Below are 15,322 nucleotides of genomic sequence, written 5' to 3'. Positions count from 1 at the left end.
TGATCTCTAGAGGTCCCTTCCAACCTTAATGATTCTATGATTCTATGAAAGGAAGCCGTATTTGGACAATACCAGAGTTTATGAATGGATTTCACTTGAAATGTAAGTTCGTGATGAAATATGAGATCAATAAATGTGAGGATATTAGTGTACGTGTTGAGGCCTGTACAGGGAACTTGCAGGAATGGTTTTAGAAATCTCTTAGCCGTTTTATGTAAATAGCGAGGGTGAGCTGAGAAAGCAAATCATTTGTTAGAAAACAGGAGGCCAGTACAGAGCTGCTCTGCAGTTTCACAGGCAAAGGCGCTGGATTGCTGTGATTGAATGGGTTTGACAGGGTAATTCAGTGTCCTGGGAAGAACATATTGTTTTTGTGTTAAAGGATTCCTGGAATTACAGTTGTCTTTATAATACACTGAGAGTCGTGAGCTGAGCAATTAGTGACCAAGGCGGAGAAGCTGAGTGAGGTTTGCCTGTGCTCTGGACACTCTTTGCAAAGCAAAGGGCTTGGACAGCGGGTTTTCCTCGATGCTGCCTTAGTTTCATTAGTTTCATTTAGTTTCATTGATATTGCCAATCACATCTCTGACCTTTTGAGAAGGTGGAAGGAATTAGCAAGGAAGTAGAAAGTGAGATGGCATCTCTTTCCAAAATAGCTGGACAGAACCACTGAAAACTAACAAACGCCCTTCACTGAGCTTTCTTTTTGTGTGAGGACTGTTCCCAGTATTACCAGGCACTTGTGCTCAGTAAATACAGGATGCAGTTATTACGATTTGCTTAGAGTACTGGTAGGTTGGGGGAATGGCTTAAGTGCTGTGAAGTTGGAGGATGTTCTTGAAAGAACGGAAGGCTTCAGCAGGAGTCATGTGCTGCTGTCTTGGGCAGTTTTCTCTGTAAAGCATAAATCTTCTTTGCTTTGCAGTACACAGAGAAGAATGCAAATAAGAAATGCTATAATGCTATAGACTTAACTCTGTTGAGGGTAAATAAATTTAAAATAATTTTGTCCAGGATAAGCTGTGTATGTACATATACATGTGTGAGAAAGATGATGACATCTTCTTGTGATTCTGATGCACTTTTTTTTTCTTTTTCTTTTCCTGAGGTTTTGTGGATTGCTGAATTCTGGTGTAAATATATACAGTTATCTTCCCATGATTAAGAGACTGAGGAATGCATTTTAGAGACCTGGAGAGACATGACTAACACGTATATGTAGGGAATGGTTGAATAGTTCAGCCTTACTGGTGGTTCATCATGGAATATGGTAGTAATGACAAAGGAATTATAAAGATGCAGTATTGATATGCACTTGCTAATAGCTGTCTTTCAAAAGTTCATCTTGACATGATGTCCAAATTAAAGCTTGGAGAAATCTGTGCACTCAGAGCCCTAGGCTGCCAGGGAGCTGCTTGCCCAGAAATCTGCTAAGTTCAGTGGGTTCATAAAACATTTTTTGATGGATCAAGGCTTTAGACACCCAAAAGGCTCACTCCTCTATATTTCAAGAGCAAGCCAAGAGCCATGACTAGGGAGAAGACAAAATTTCAAGAAATTAAGAAGCTGTGAGTGACTGGCAGGGGAGAGACCAATGAAAGAAAGTGTAAGTATGGAATATGCAGGAAAGCAAAGGAAAAGCGTTGTAAGAAAGGGATGGAGGAGAGAGATGCATGGGAGGGAAGGGGTGAGAAGAGGTGCAGGCAGAAGGCTTGGAGCCAGCAGGGAGGAGAGCTTAACTGCTGAGTTCATTAACTAGGTTTTTTTTTTTCTTGAGCTTGGGAGGGATGTGAGGGAGCCAGGCTATGTAAGAGGTGCTGAGGGTGGGCTTTGTCTTGGGTTTTGCCCAAGGTGTTTTTCCCCTAGTTTCATAATGTGTAATGCCTGTCACCTGCCCTACTCTCAGATAAGAGAAAGGGATTAATGAAAGCCTATGGACTCAATTAGAGAACTTTTCTCGTCAAGGAAAGTACTTCATGCAGACAAACAGAAGATCTTGTGTTTTTTTTTTTTCTTTATTTCCTTTTCTTTTTTTTCCTTTTTTTCTTTTCTTTTTTTTTTTCTTTCAGCAGCTGTAATGGCAGCTGTGTGGAGATCTTCATAAAAATCTTTAAGGCAAGAATCCCCTTTTTCATTTAAGTAACTGTATGCTGATAACTGGACCTCATGGGAACAACGGATTGAATTTTAAAACTACATAATTGAGTCCCATTTTTTTCCTCCCAATTTTCTCTCTTTCCACAAACACTACTGTGGTAATCATCTACTGGAGCTGCTGCAAGCATTAAATGATGCAAAGTAGATTTTGAGCAAGACAGGCATTTTCAGGATTTGCTTTGAGGGGTTGTGAGAAATGCAGCAGTCATGTCCTGGGTCAATGTTTTGTGGCAGGGTGACTTCTTTTCCTGAGCATGGCAAGTAAAGGTTGTGTGAGGCTTTCTTCCACCCTTTTTCCTCCATTGCCTTGACCTGATCTAACCAAGCTTGTAGAAAACTTTATTCCTGATTTCCCAGAGGAAGTTCTGCGTATCAAGATGCAGCATAACATGTTGCTGTGTAGTTAATGCAGCAATCTTTATTTCAAATTACCTAGTGGTGACCTGCCCCAGTACAGTTCGATGCTGGTGCCGAGGCCTGAACAAGTACAGAGGATGATGCCTTTTGCACCTGGCAATAAAGGAGTCACCCGTTGAGCAACTTATGAGGTTGCAGATGAAACCTGCAGGAGAAGCCTGTGACAAATGTTAAAATCCCCTGGGTAGTGTCTGAATCATAATTATATGATACCATACTTGCAGAATGAGTGTTTGTCAGCATGATTTATAACATTGTCATAGACCTTTCTTCTTGTACATAATCCTTTGTTGGCGGAGACGCCCAGAATCTATATGGGCTGAGAGCATGTGCAATGTTTGTTCAGAGCTTTTTATTTCTTCTTTTTTTGTTGGTTTTGTTTGGGGATTGTTTGTTATTAACTCATGTGCTAAGGTGTTGACTGAGAATTATCTTGGTGATGAAACAAAATGAAGTCTTGAGCTATTCTCATAAGCAAAATACTTGTCAGCTGTGTTAAACTAAAGCCTTTTTTATATAATAGCTATACAGCATCTTAAGATATATATGCCTATTTTTACAAATTATTTTAAAATAAGTTTTTAATAGTTACTCACCCCAATTTGATCTTCTTCAGTGCTGTTTATTTTGTGAGACATAAGGAAACCAGACAAAGATTTGCCATGAAGAAAATTAACAAGCAGAATCTCATCCTCCGAAACCAGATCCAACAGGCTTTCGTTGAGCGGGATATCTTGACATTTGCAGAAAATCCATTTGTTGTCAGCATGTATTGCTCCTTTGAAACAAGACGCCATTTATGTATGGTCATGGAATATGTAGAAGGTAAAGTATGTGTTTTCATTTAATGTGGAAGAACAGGGCTTTCTAACACCATGAAAAAAATAATGCAGATGATATTTGCATCTAGAAGGGCCTCCTGTGTGTCATCTGTGCTCTGGTGATACTGGTTTAGGATCTAAATCCAAAACAAAACCAGGATGACTTTCTACCCAGTTGTTATCTACTGGTGGGAGCTCGTAAAAAACACTTATGCTACAACTATAATGGGAAGCAACTGCTCCTTCAATAAGGTTGATATAGAATATAATCATAAGTGTCCCAGCATTTGAAGTTCATGTGAAAATGCTGTTTGCCTTTCTGGATTTCAAATTTTCATCAGTGAGTCTTTGGGTATTTACAATAAGTGATTTTTAAAAGAGAAAAGTTGAAACGATTTGAAAAGGTGCTACTGTTGAAGGAGAGCACAGAGAAAGTGGGAGATGAAATACCCAAGCTGTGGTTGTTTGGGTTTTGTGGTTATTTTTCAGTGGCACTGCAGGCTTAATTGATTTCTAGCTGAACCTTGTACCAGTCACTCCCACCTTTTGTCAGTACAAGGTTGGTGTGGCTACATAGAAAACTGGATCGTGGAAATGATCTGGCTGAAAAATAAGCGTTAATGACATGCATGCCTGCTTCTGCAGCACGTACGGGTTGTGTTGATCACCTCCATTTATAGCACAGTCTGGCATGTTTGTCCACAGGTGGAGACTGTGCTACTTTGATGAAGAATATGGGTCCCTTACCTGTGGACATGGCAAGGATGTACTTTGCAGAGACTGTTCTGGCCTTGGAATACCTTCATAATTATGGAATTGTACACAGGGATTTGAAACCAGACAAGTACGTATAAGGAATACAACCATAAGAAAACTTGGAAATTGTTAAATAAGGAGTATCGTTTTGTTATGTAAAATGCAGAGTTTTTCACTGTGAATGCTATATAAATTCACAATTTCTGCACAACTTAGGAATTTTCATTACTTGCAGTTACAGAGAATGTGTTTTTCCAAAAGTGTTCTTTTAAAGTCCTTTAAGATGGGAAAGGTATCAGAGTAGGTACAGAAAAAAATAGTTGGAATGAAGGGAAATACATTTTTATCCATTAAGAAAAAAAAAATCTTTTAAAATATTCTTAGAATGCTGCTTAATACAAAATGCCATCAACTTAGATATCTTAGATAAAGAACAGCTCAATCTGATGGGAAATGGTTCTTGCTGCATGTTTTTTGCAAAGTTTAGAAATAGAGTCTCTCTTCTGTATGTGTAAATAACATTACAGCAAGGAGCTGTAGAGATTGGTGTAATTGCTGTGTCTCCATTAATCTTCTCTCTGTCCCATATTAAAAAAATAATTGGGATCATGTCTGCTGACCAAAAACACCTTCATAGCATAATACTTCCTGTCACTGTAATATTAGTTAGCAGCTAACCTACTATATGTTTTTTTTTGTTTTTGTTTGTTTTCAAAAAGTTAGCTAGCAAATGCCTGCCTCATTTCAAAAACTACATAAGTCCAGGATCTTTCAGAAGGATGTCTGTTTCGTTTTGTTCAAGACATTTTATGTTATAAACCTACATGTATTTAACTATTTCCACACATGTCGTCCTTTAAGATGATGTTCAATTGGGTATAAAAATAGTTTGCTTGCATCTAGTAAAAGCAGTAACAAATGTATGACAGTATCAGATTTTCAACCTTTGTTGTCTACCTGCTACAATTACTTGTTAAATTGTCTTTGTATTTCTGTGGTGCCGATGAAACATTTTTCTCTTGCTGTAATAGTGCATAATGTTGAATTATATCACAGTAATGTGAGATCATTCTAATTTTCAGTTTATTGGTAACATCTATGGGCCATATAAAGCTTACAGACTTTGGCCTGTCTAAGGTGGGGCTAATGAGTTTGACTACCAATCTGTATGAGGGGCACATTGAGAAGGATGCCAGAGAATTCATGGACAAACAAGTAAGACGCAACTGTTTTCCTTTCTACATTGAGTGTTTGAATTAAGTCATGTGTTGCCAGCAGGATGTATGTATAAACTGTTTTTTATTTCTGCATTGGTGTTCCTGTTGTATATGTCAGTTACTTTTACTGCTGTCCTGTGGATTGTTCTAGGATTATTTTTCCTTTCTGCATTAGCATCTGTTAGTAAGATGAACGACCTAATTGTGTTCCAGTGAGTCTGTGAGAGAGACAAATGGAAAGCTGTTTTTGTAAGGAAGGAATGCAGAAGTCTCAGCAAAGTACTTGTGGAGCACATGCATCATACAACCACGGGTGCTAAAATCCTTGCAATGGCCCATTTGCCTTGAAGCGTGCCTCATTACCGTGGCTCACAAGCTGTTCCCTGTAGAAGTTACTTAAGATAAAACCATCATAGCTTTTGTGCAAATATAAAGATATGTTTAAGTTAAAATATTTCCTGGGATGAGCTCCCACATATTAAAGCAAACGACAAAAGAAGCTATCCTTTGCATGACAGACATGTAAATGATTGATGTCAAAAAAGTAAACAATTTAAACAATTAGATTTATGCAAGCTCAAAAGCCTAAAACCTACTGAATTTCATATCTCTGTATTTCACATTTACATTATTTTACATTTCAAGAATTAGATGTGTGAATAACATGACTTAATTAGTATTATTACACTGATTTTTACCATCATGTTTGTTTCTTGTTTTTAGGTCTGTGGTACCCCTGAATACATAGCTCCTGAAGTCATACTGAGGCAGGGTTATGGAAAGCCAGTGGACTGGTGGGCTATGGGAATCATCCTCTATGAATTTCTTGTTGGGTGTGTGCCATTCTTTGGAGATACCCCAGAGGAGCTGTTTGGACAAGTAATCAGTGGTGAGGATCATTAGAAAGAAACTCATTTCTCAACTTGCTCTGAAATATTTTAGTTAGTTAATAGTAAAACCATTTAAAACTTCACTGATAAACAAGCTTGAAAAACTAGTGTTGGTCCAAAAAGTCACTATTTTGTAATACTGTAATGTGCAATTTTCTGTTAAAGCGATAAGAAAAAAATTTGGAATAAAAACTGAATTTATATTGCTGGTGAGTATAGAAATGGACTGATATAGAAGACAGTGGTTGAGTTGCACTGTCTGGAGGAGAAAATTTTTAAAAAGGCAGTATTAGCAGGTAAATAATGCTACTATGACACAGTGTTTTCAGTCTTTAGTAAAGAAATTATACCGGGGAAGAAAAGATTAAAATTAATTTGCATTGTTGGGAAAATGCCTCATGGCACAAAGAAGAAATTAAGAGACGTAATAAAGCCCTAAAACAAATGTCTCCCAAATAATAAATAATGAGAAAGAGAATGAAACAAATTCAATTCACGGATTGTTAATGATTTCATTGGCAGTTGTTGTAGTGTAATGTTATTTCTGTAATATCTGTTCTTCTTTCATTTAAAATTCAATAACCTTTTAGATCTTAAGCTGCAAGCTGAACCTAACTATTGTTATGCAGCTTGTGGCAAAACTAAATGATAATTAAACAGACTCACTTACTATCCTACCTGCTGTTTCCATAAATTTCCTAGATGCATAGACGTGGAAGGGCTCTGCTTATGCCAAAAGTTTAACAGAATGGCATCTCTGTTAGTGAGTATTTCCCAGTGTTTTATGGTTTGTGTAAAAGGTCCACTAGCTAATACCAATAACCACAAACTATCACCAACATCCCCCTTCCCTCCAAACTAACTGAATCTCCCTCTCCTTGTTCTCTGAAGAGTCAGGAAATCTACTTTTGTGCTTAGAGAGACATTCTGTCACTATCTCACACTTCTGCATCTCTAACATTGCAAGCCGGGCGTGTTTGTGAACTTTAGTGGACTTGTCACTGCCATCTGTTATATAACCTCTTATACAATGTATTAGCTGTTTCTGGATGTGTAACTGGGCTCTTTGCTGCTGTGAGATACCAAGGCCTCAGTGGCAAGGAGAATCAGCTGTTTGTTTAACACAAGCAGCAAATGCTGCTTCATTGCTGATGCCTTGCGGCTGCGATGCATATTCATGCTTTATATTCCAAATCAGATTTAAACTGCAGGAGAAGCTGTAGACAGGCAAACAGGGAAATAACTCATGTTTTTATTGCATTTCCAGACATGCATGCTTTTGGGTTTATATCGTTTGGCTGCCCTTTGACTGGGAGGAGGGAAGGAATAGTCCAAAATTAATGACAAAATTTGCACTTTAGATTTTGTATTTCATGTCACATTAATTTTACTTTTTATAAACTACATGGTCATGTGTTAGTTTCATTGATACTTATGTAAATAACTTCATCTGTTTGAATGTACTATTTACCTTGCAGAAATTATTTGTAGGAGTGTTTATAAACCTGATTCGTTTCCACCTATGCCCTCAACACTGTTGGTCAGCTTGGTTTCACTTTTGACTTACCAGTTTTTTCTTTCCTTTTAAATATCTCTATTTACTGAAGTTATTCTTTCTGTCAGTCTCTACAAGAGAACTCTTACCATGTAAAAGTTTCCGATGCTAAAATGTCAGGTCCCTTTATATTCATCTGTAGAAAACTTACTACAGAATGCAACTTCTGTGAGTAAAATCTACATTCTACATGAAAATCTGCCTACAATTCTTGCTTCCTCATTTCAGCTCCTTTCTTCTGTGTTGTAGGTTGCCATTCCTTCTCCCCACGTTGCATTAATATAAATGTGGGAGGCCTAAGTATAAACTAAATGCCTAAAATGATTCAGGCTAAAAATAACCCTCCAGAAACAGGTCACACCTATTTATTTCAGTATCTTTCTTCAAACTTTGTAATGCAAAGGTGGAATTCATGTTTAACCTTTGATCATGTTTTCTCCAGTGATGATCATTTTAAAGGAAAAAATATAGATCATATCCTTAAGTCTTCTGCATCTCCTGCAGTTGATCCTAATACTCTGGTTCTCTGATGCCAAAATCCCAAATAACTCATGTAGAGTCTTGTCTGAACCTGCGATATATTACATTTGTGGAGGCAACTTCTGCTAAAAGTCATACAAAAAATGTTGTGTGCATTGCTATGATGTGCATGTTTATATTGAAACTGGCACAATTTTCCATCATTTAATGTAAACAAAGATTTGGCAGAATTTCTATTCAGCCTTACCTGTAGGGTGTAATAATTTGGCTGCAGGATTTAGATGTAACTTGGTATGCACTTCAAAAGACCTTGCTAATGTAGGAGTCAGAGTGAGTTTTTTTTCTCTAAAGTACAGGAGATTTGGAAAAAAAGCTACATTGGCATGGATCTTTCCAGACCACAGAGTCCCACACCTCTACTCTTAGTCGTGGGAGGAATGACTTCAATGAAGCTACTAACATTAGAGAAAGATTATAAATATGAGCAATGAGTGCTGGGTCAGGTCAGCTGTGTCCATTTTATCACCAGTTTCCAGGAACAGAGCTTGCATTTAAACCATGTTGCTCTTCCAGGGCAGGAGGGACATTATACAAGTCACTAGTGTTTTGCGAGGGTTTTCCATGAGCCAAGCATATGCTATATTCTACTGTGAAAAACTGTTTTGGATTAAAGGATACCTGCAAGGAAAATGGGGACATAAAAATAGATGTATAGAGAAGGCATAGAGTGTATTAAAGTCAAAAATAGTACGCAACAGAAAACTACTGAGGAGATGTCTTAACTCCAACTACTGCTAACTTGGTATGACAGCTTTCATATAGCTCTTGATAGATGTTGGGACCAAACTTTAATAATAACAAATGACATTCTTTCTTATTAGATGAAATCAACTGGCCTGAAAAGGATGAAGCGCCACCTCCAGATGCCCAGGATCTGATTACCCTGCTGCTCAGACAAAATCCTTTGGAAAGACTGGGAACAGGTTAGGTGGCGTTATTTTATATTTTATCAGTATACTAGAAATAGCTTCTGTATTCAGCATGCTGGGCCTTTTGTTCTTGTATTTTTTTTGCCAGGAAAGCATTTGTCAGTGTGTTCACTTGGCAGCACGTGGTTATAGCAGAAGTTGCAGAGTCTAGTTGGAGGCCTGTGGCTAGTGGGGTCCCCCAGGGGTCAGTCCTTGGTCCAGTCCTGTTCAATTTATTCATCAATGACCTGGATGAAGGCACAGAGTGCTCCCTCAGCAAGTTTGCTGATGATACCAAACTGGGAGGAGTAGCCGATACCCCAGAGGGCTGTGCTGCCATCCAGAGGGACCTGGACAGACTGGACAACTGGGCAGTGAAAAACCTCATGCAATTCAACAAGGCCAAGTGCAAGGTCCTGCACCTGGGGAGGAATAACCCCAGACACCAGTACAGGCTGGGGACCGACCTTGTGGAGAGCAGCTCTGCAGAGAAAGACCTGGGTGTCATGGTGGACGACAAGTTGACCATGAGGCAGCAGTGTGCCCTCGTGGCCAAAAAGGCCAATGGGATCCTGGGGTGCATTAAGAAGAGCGTCTCCAGCAGGTCGAGGGAGGTGATCCTGCCCCTCTACTCAGCCCTGGTGAGGCCGCATCTGGAGTATTGTGTCCAGTTCTGGGCTCCACAGTACAAGAGGGATGTGGAGCTGCTGGAGAGAGTCCAGCGCAGGGCTACAAGGATGATCAGGGGCCTGGAACATCTGCCCTATGAGGAGAGGCTGAGGGAGCTGGGCCTGTTCAGCCTGGAGAAGAGAAGGCTGAGAGGGGATCTAATCAGTGTATATAAATACCTCAAGGGAGGGAGTGCAGAGGACGGTCATGGTCTCTTTTCAGTGGTGGCCACTGATAGGACTAGAGGAAATGGCCGGAAACTGAAACATCAAAAATTCCATAGGAACTTAAGGAAAAATTTCTTAACAGTGAGGGTGACAGAGCACTGGAACAGGCTGCCCAGAGAGGTTGTAGAGTCTCCTTCTCTGGAGATCTTCAAAACCCGCTTGGATGCAGTCCTGCGCCACGTGCTTTAGGTGTCCCTGCGTATGCAGGGGGGTTGGACTAGATGATCTCTAGAGGTCCCTTCCAACCCTAAGCATTCTATGATTCTATGATTCTATGATTCTAAGTTATTTTGCAAATTCAAGTCTGTAAAAGGAGCTTAACAATATGATGATTGTAATCTTGTAGCATTCATGTGTGGTTCTCATGTACTCTTTTCTTGCCCTGATGAGTAGAACAGAAACCTCTCTAAGATCTAGTTAACCATTTGAAGGAGTTCCTTCATGAACACATTATTAAATAACTAAAGGGGATTGAAACACAACCAACTCTGCCAGAAGCACTTCGACCTGGCAAATTAATTCCTTCCTGCTCTAGGATGGGTGATGGCTTACTTGAATTATTCAGAAATGAACCAAATCAAAAGCATGAGTGTTAAGGAAATAAATGGGTATCACTTGGAGTACAAGCTGCTTATTCTGCTGTGTTCATTCAGTGCCAAGCTTGTTCAATTCCAAGTAGAGCCTGGTAGATATATGAGGTGTAATGAGCCTGTATTGGCTAGTGAAAGCACCATGTGGCTATGTAGGACTGAAGAGTTTGCTAGCTGATGGAGCAGGATGAGAATTGGAGAGAGGGGCAGAAACAACGATGCCCAGCTACTTTCCAAGAATGAAAATGATGGAGAAATGGTGATTTTAAGTAGCAGGAAAATTTTGGTAGCACCAATTCATGATAGAAGATGGGATCTGGATGGGATCTTTGGGTTTGAAATGTCTGATATCTAGGCCAGAATTAAGTAGTTCTGTTGTACTATTTCACTAGTGTTCAGAAAAGGCAGAATCCATTGTTACAGCTCACTCCTTGGCTAGTTATGTACCATTAGATGTGGATTTTGCTCTCATTTAGAGGGATTGGCCTTCAATGAATTTTTCCATGATAAATTGAAAACAAATCAAAGTAAAGAATGCAACCTGGGAATGTTAACAAGCCTGACTTACCGGCCGGTCTTGGAGACCTGATGCTTTCTCCATGGCTCTCCCCCTCTCTGCCTAACCAGTAAGCAGGTTTATGCACTGGAGCAATTTGCAGGCAGTTCCTCTTGTTACTGTTGCTGGTCTGTTCATTTTCTGAGCTACTTTTACGCTTTTCAGCAGCTGCCCTACCTGCCTCTCAAGATAAAAATTTCTGTACTTCACTGTGTTTTTACAGTTTTGTTTAATTTGAATATAATGTAGTTGTTTAAAGCAAATTATAACAACTAGGCAATCGTGAGACAGTTCCATTGAAGTTGCCTATTACTTCAGTATATAACATGTGCTAAAAGGAGCTCTCATGCAGTGATGGTGCTGTCATCAATGACTATTAAGGAGAGAGTCTTAATTACTTCCCATCTTCTACTTACTTTTCTGTTGTGCATATTTGCATGTTGGCTATTACTCCTGCTATGTCTTTTGCTTCAGACTAATGTGTAGCAGATGCCTAATAATTAGCTTACTCAGAAAAATATAAGTGTTAAAAGGGGAAAGAAGGAAAAACAGACACTGCTGTTGAAGAGATGGCAACAGCAGAAGAGGGATGGGGAGGTGCTCCAACAAGTTTGGACCACTCCAGTTGAAATGAGCAGTAGTCATGCCTGCCCTGAGGCCTTTCCGAGGCCTGCATTTTTTTGGACCATGAATTTAACTGCTTTAATGTCAGTGGTTGTGGTTAATATTAACAGTCTACATTTTTCTCTGGCTCCCCTAGGTGGTGCCTATGAAGTAAAGAAGCATCAGTTCTTCTGCAGCCTGGACTGGAATAGTCTGCTGAGGCAGAAAGCAGAATTTATTCCCCAGCTAGAGTCTGAGGATGACACAAGTTATTTTGACAGTAGGTGTTAGATTGTATTAAAAAATGTGGTGAACGCCTTATTAAATAATCACTGTCTTTTCACTTTTACATTTGCTTCCTGTGCTTTGAAAATACCATTTATGAACCAGTGGCAACTGTGGAATTTTTCTTAAGAAATAATCTTAAAAAAATAATAATGCTTTTAATTAATACTAATACTTCCTTTCTGGTAAATTGAAATAATTTAAATTTCTTTTCTGTAGCTCGTTCTGAGAAATACCACCACATGGAAACTGAGGAAGAAGATGATACAAATGATGAAGACTTTAATTTGGAAATTAGACAGTTTTCCTCATGTTCACACAGGTTTTCAAAAGTAAGTAAAATTTGTTGTAGTGTTGATATTCAGTGTGCATATAATAAAAAATTGCTATTTTTATAGAGTTTGGAAATGGCAGATGTGGAAGACGTGTATAGGGCATTGCTTCTCCGTGAAGCTGAGTATACTGGCATTCAGTGAGAATTAATACCATTAATTCAGAACATGGGAGGATTCTTTAGGAAAGGGTGTCCTTCCTTCCCTCCCCAAATACTTAAGAAGGTAATAGATGATTATATCCTTTCTATAAATGGATTAATATTTTCTGAGGTGAGGGACATAATGATTTTAAGAGAAACTTTACAGAAACTGTGCCATACTAAGCCATGTTACTTACCTGGTTTTCTTCATAGTTTCATTGATATTCCAGGTGTGTAGTGGCATCTAGCAGGTGATGAAAGGCATAGCACAGATTATATTACTGTCTCAAGCAGAAGTGATCTTAAGGGGCAGTAGATTACAAGTAAAAATCAAACCAATAATTTTGCCAAGAAGAAATGTGGATTTGAGGGAGTAGTTTGAATTATGTGGGCTGAGGATAAATTTGAGTGTTGAAAATGAAGGATATTCTAGTATTAGTTGAGAGCTAATTATTGCTGGGCAGGGTTTGTCCTCAAGAGCAGAATGAACATGTAATACATATGGCTCAAATAATGTGGAAGAAAACTGGCAGGAAATAATTAAGAAGTTGAAAGTCTATAATGAGTCTGCTTTTACTCCTGCAGAGCAGCCAGTAGTGATTTTTCAAATGCTTTCTGTTAATAAGCCTTGCCTCTAACTTGCTCTAGGAGCTGAAAAGGTATTTTGAAAGCATATGGTTGTTCATCCTGACTAATTCTTTAATTGATGAATTTTATATTGACACTGCAGTACTACACAGTCTATACTGACTCTGCATATACCTATCTGAGGTAGCATGGAGGAACAGAGACAGGACCTGCAAATCTGATTGTCCTCATTCAGGGTAACTGCCTGTTTGGACTTGGTGGCATGTTCCTAGCTCAAATAGAGATAAACAATTTAAAGTAATAAATATTTTCCTTTTCAGAATTATCAACTATCCCTTCGAAAGTAACATACCTGCAGCAATGGCTTGGTATATTAATGTCATTATATCATTGCTTCTCAGGCTGTTACTCCGTCTGTATAATATGCAGCTGACAGTTACTGTATATATTCTGTCAGCTACCTAAACAACAGACTTCCAGCGATTAGAAATTATCTTTTGTGCATCTTTTGGCAAAGTAATTTTATTCTTATCTTCATAGTCAATTCATGTTCATTTTTTTTTTCTTCCTTTCCATATGCGACTGCTAAACATTAATTAGGTAGCTTAGGGATTTTTTTTTTCTTATTGACTTTATGGTAAAGGAGTAATACAAGATGTACATTGATTCTGTGACCTGGAAACCCCAAAGGCATGGATTTTGTTTGTAGGCTCATGGTTCACACAGGGAAATGGCAAGAGCACTCATGAATTCATAACAAAAAAACAGATGTTGATGACCCTGTATGTAAGGAGTCAAGAGAGCAAAACTGGAAAGCGTTTTTAGAACACAAATTTTTGGAATTTTAAAAAGGCTGCAGACACTTGGAGTTTATGGACTTAAATACCATACAAGCATTTATAACATGCAGAATACCAGGGACAATGTCCTTTCCTGAGTATCTTTTTATATCAAGTATGTCAGTGATGAGTTGTGGGTTTTTTGTTTGGGTTTTTTTCGTGTGTGTAATAGGTTTTTAGTAGCACAGATCGAGTCGCTCAAACGCAAAGTGAAGAAAAGGAAGATGCAGGAGACAAAATAAAAAGTATAACATTGCCTTCTGTGGAGTCTTTAAGCTGGAGTTCAGAATATTCTGAAATGTAAGTAGAAAGAAGTGTTGGAGCTGTTGTCTGCATCTTGGTTGTCTGTTAGCTGGCTTCTGCATCTCAAAAACTGCATGAGGGTTTTTTTTTTTTTTTTTTTTTTTTTTTTTTTTTTTTAATGCAGCCAACAAATATCCACATCCATCCTCTCTGATACTGAGAGTGGTCGGCAGCGACACAGTTCTGGTTTGCTCCCAAAACTGGCTGTATCGGCCAAAGGAGAACAGGATGATCCCACTTGCCTAGTGGGACCCCAGGTGGAACAGGAAAAAGCTGAGTTTGTGAATGAGGAAATAGTGCCAGATGAACCCGAGGTAACCACTCCAGCAAGCACCATCAGCAGCTCCACGCTCTCAGGTAATTTATAGTGGCTCTTCTGACTGATGACATGAGAAGCAATTGTGGTTCCTCTGGGTTTTGCACTAGCATTCAAGGATTTAGAAGAAATAGATTTATTTCAGTACTGCTTTAGAGAGAACTGTCCCAAAAAGGCTTTGGTTTGGGCACCGGCTTAAACTAATGAAGTCTTGTAATAATACCTGTAGGAAAGTTGTCGGCATCTTTGAAAATGCCAACAGGTAGTGTCACTTCACTGACTGGAGACTTTGCTATGCAAATAAATGACATGGTGACTCTGTGCAGGATCCTTCTGTGGAGAAATGGAGACTTAGATCCCTTGAGCTTTTAAAGCAGCACTTTTACAACTTTCCTCATCTGGCTGATCATCCTAAAGTCTTTCCAACTGATCTGTCCTGCTGTTTTCTGGCACTCAGTGCTTACACCATTGTGTGTGTTTTAATTGAAACATTTCAGTGACTTAAGCTTTTAGAACTGGCAAGGTTGTCTTTGAGTCATTGAAGTCTAGGAAGGAGTTTTGTAAACAGCTCCCTATTTAAATAATAATTTTCTTTTTTTTTTTTTTTGCA

At 38.8% G+C, this 15,322-nt stretch overlaps 1 protein-coding gene across 1 annotated transcript in view; it reads left to right on the top strand.

Annotated features, from left to right (window-relative positions):
* LOC104567862 (microtubule-associated serine/threonine-protein kinase 4-like) overlaps positions 1-15,322 on the top strand; it is a 79,256-nt gene that overhangs the window by 50,787 nt on the left and 13,147 nt on the right. Inside the window, 9 exon segments of the mRNA XM_088519786.1 lie at positions 3,191-3,399; positions 4,101-4,239; positions 5,234-5,366; positions 6,092-6,257; positions 9,175-9,276; positions 12,064-12,186; positions 12,411-12,523; positions 14,266-14,393; positions 14,521-14,753. Of these exon segments, the coding sequence (XP_088375912.1) occupies positions 3,191-3,399; positions 4,101-4,239; positions 5,234-5,366; positions 6,092-6,257; positions 9,175-9,276; positions 12,064-12,186; positions 12,411-12,523; positions 14,266-14,393; positions 14,521-14,753 (1,346 nt within the window).

Source organism: Tinamus guttatus, unplaced genomic scaffold (genome assembly GCF_059628265.1).
Source record: "Tinamus guttatus ecotype Peru unplaced genomic scaffold, ASM5962826v1 Tinamus_guttatus_pri_ptg000071l, whole genome shotgun sequence".
In the NCBI taxonomy this organism is placed as follows: Eukaryota; Metazoa; Chordata; class Aves; order Tinamiformes; family Tinamidae; genus Tinamus; species Tinamus guttatus.
Note: the sequence above shows the minus strand (reverse complement) of the source record. Positions and strands in the feature narration are given on the sequence as shown.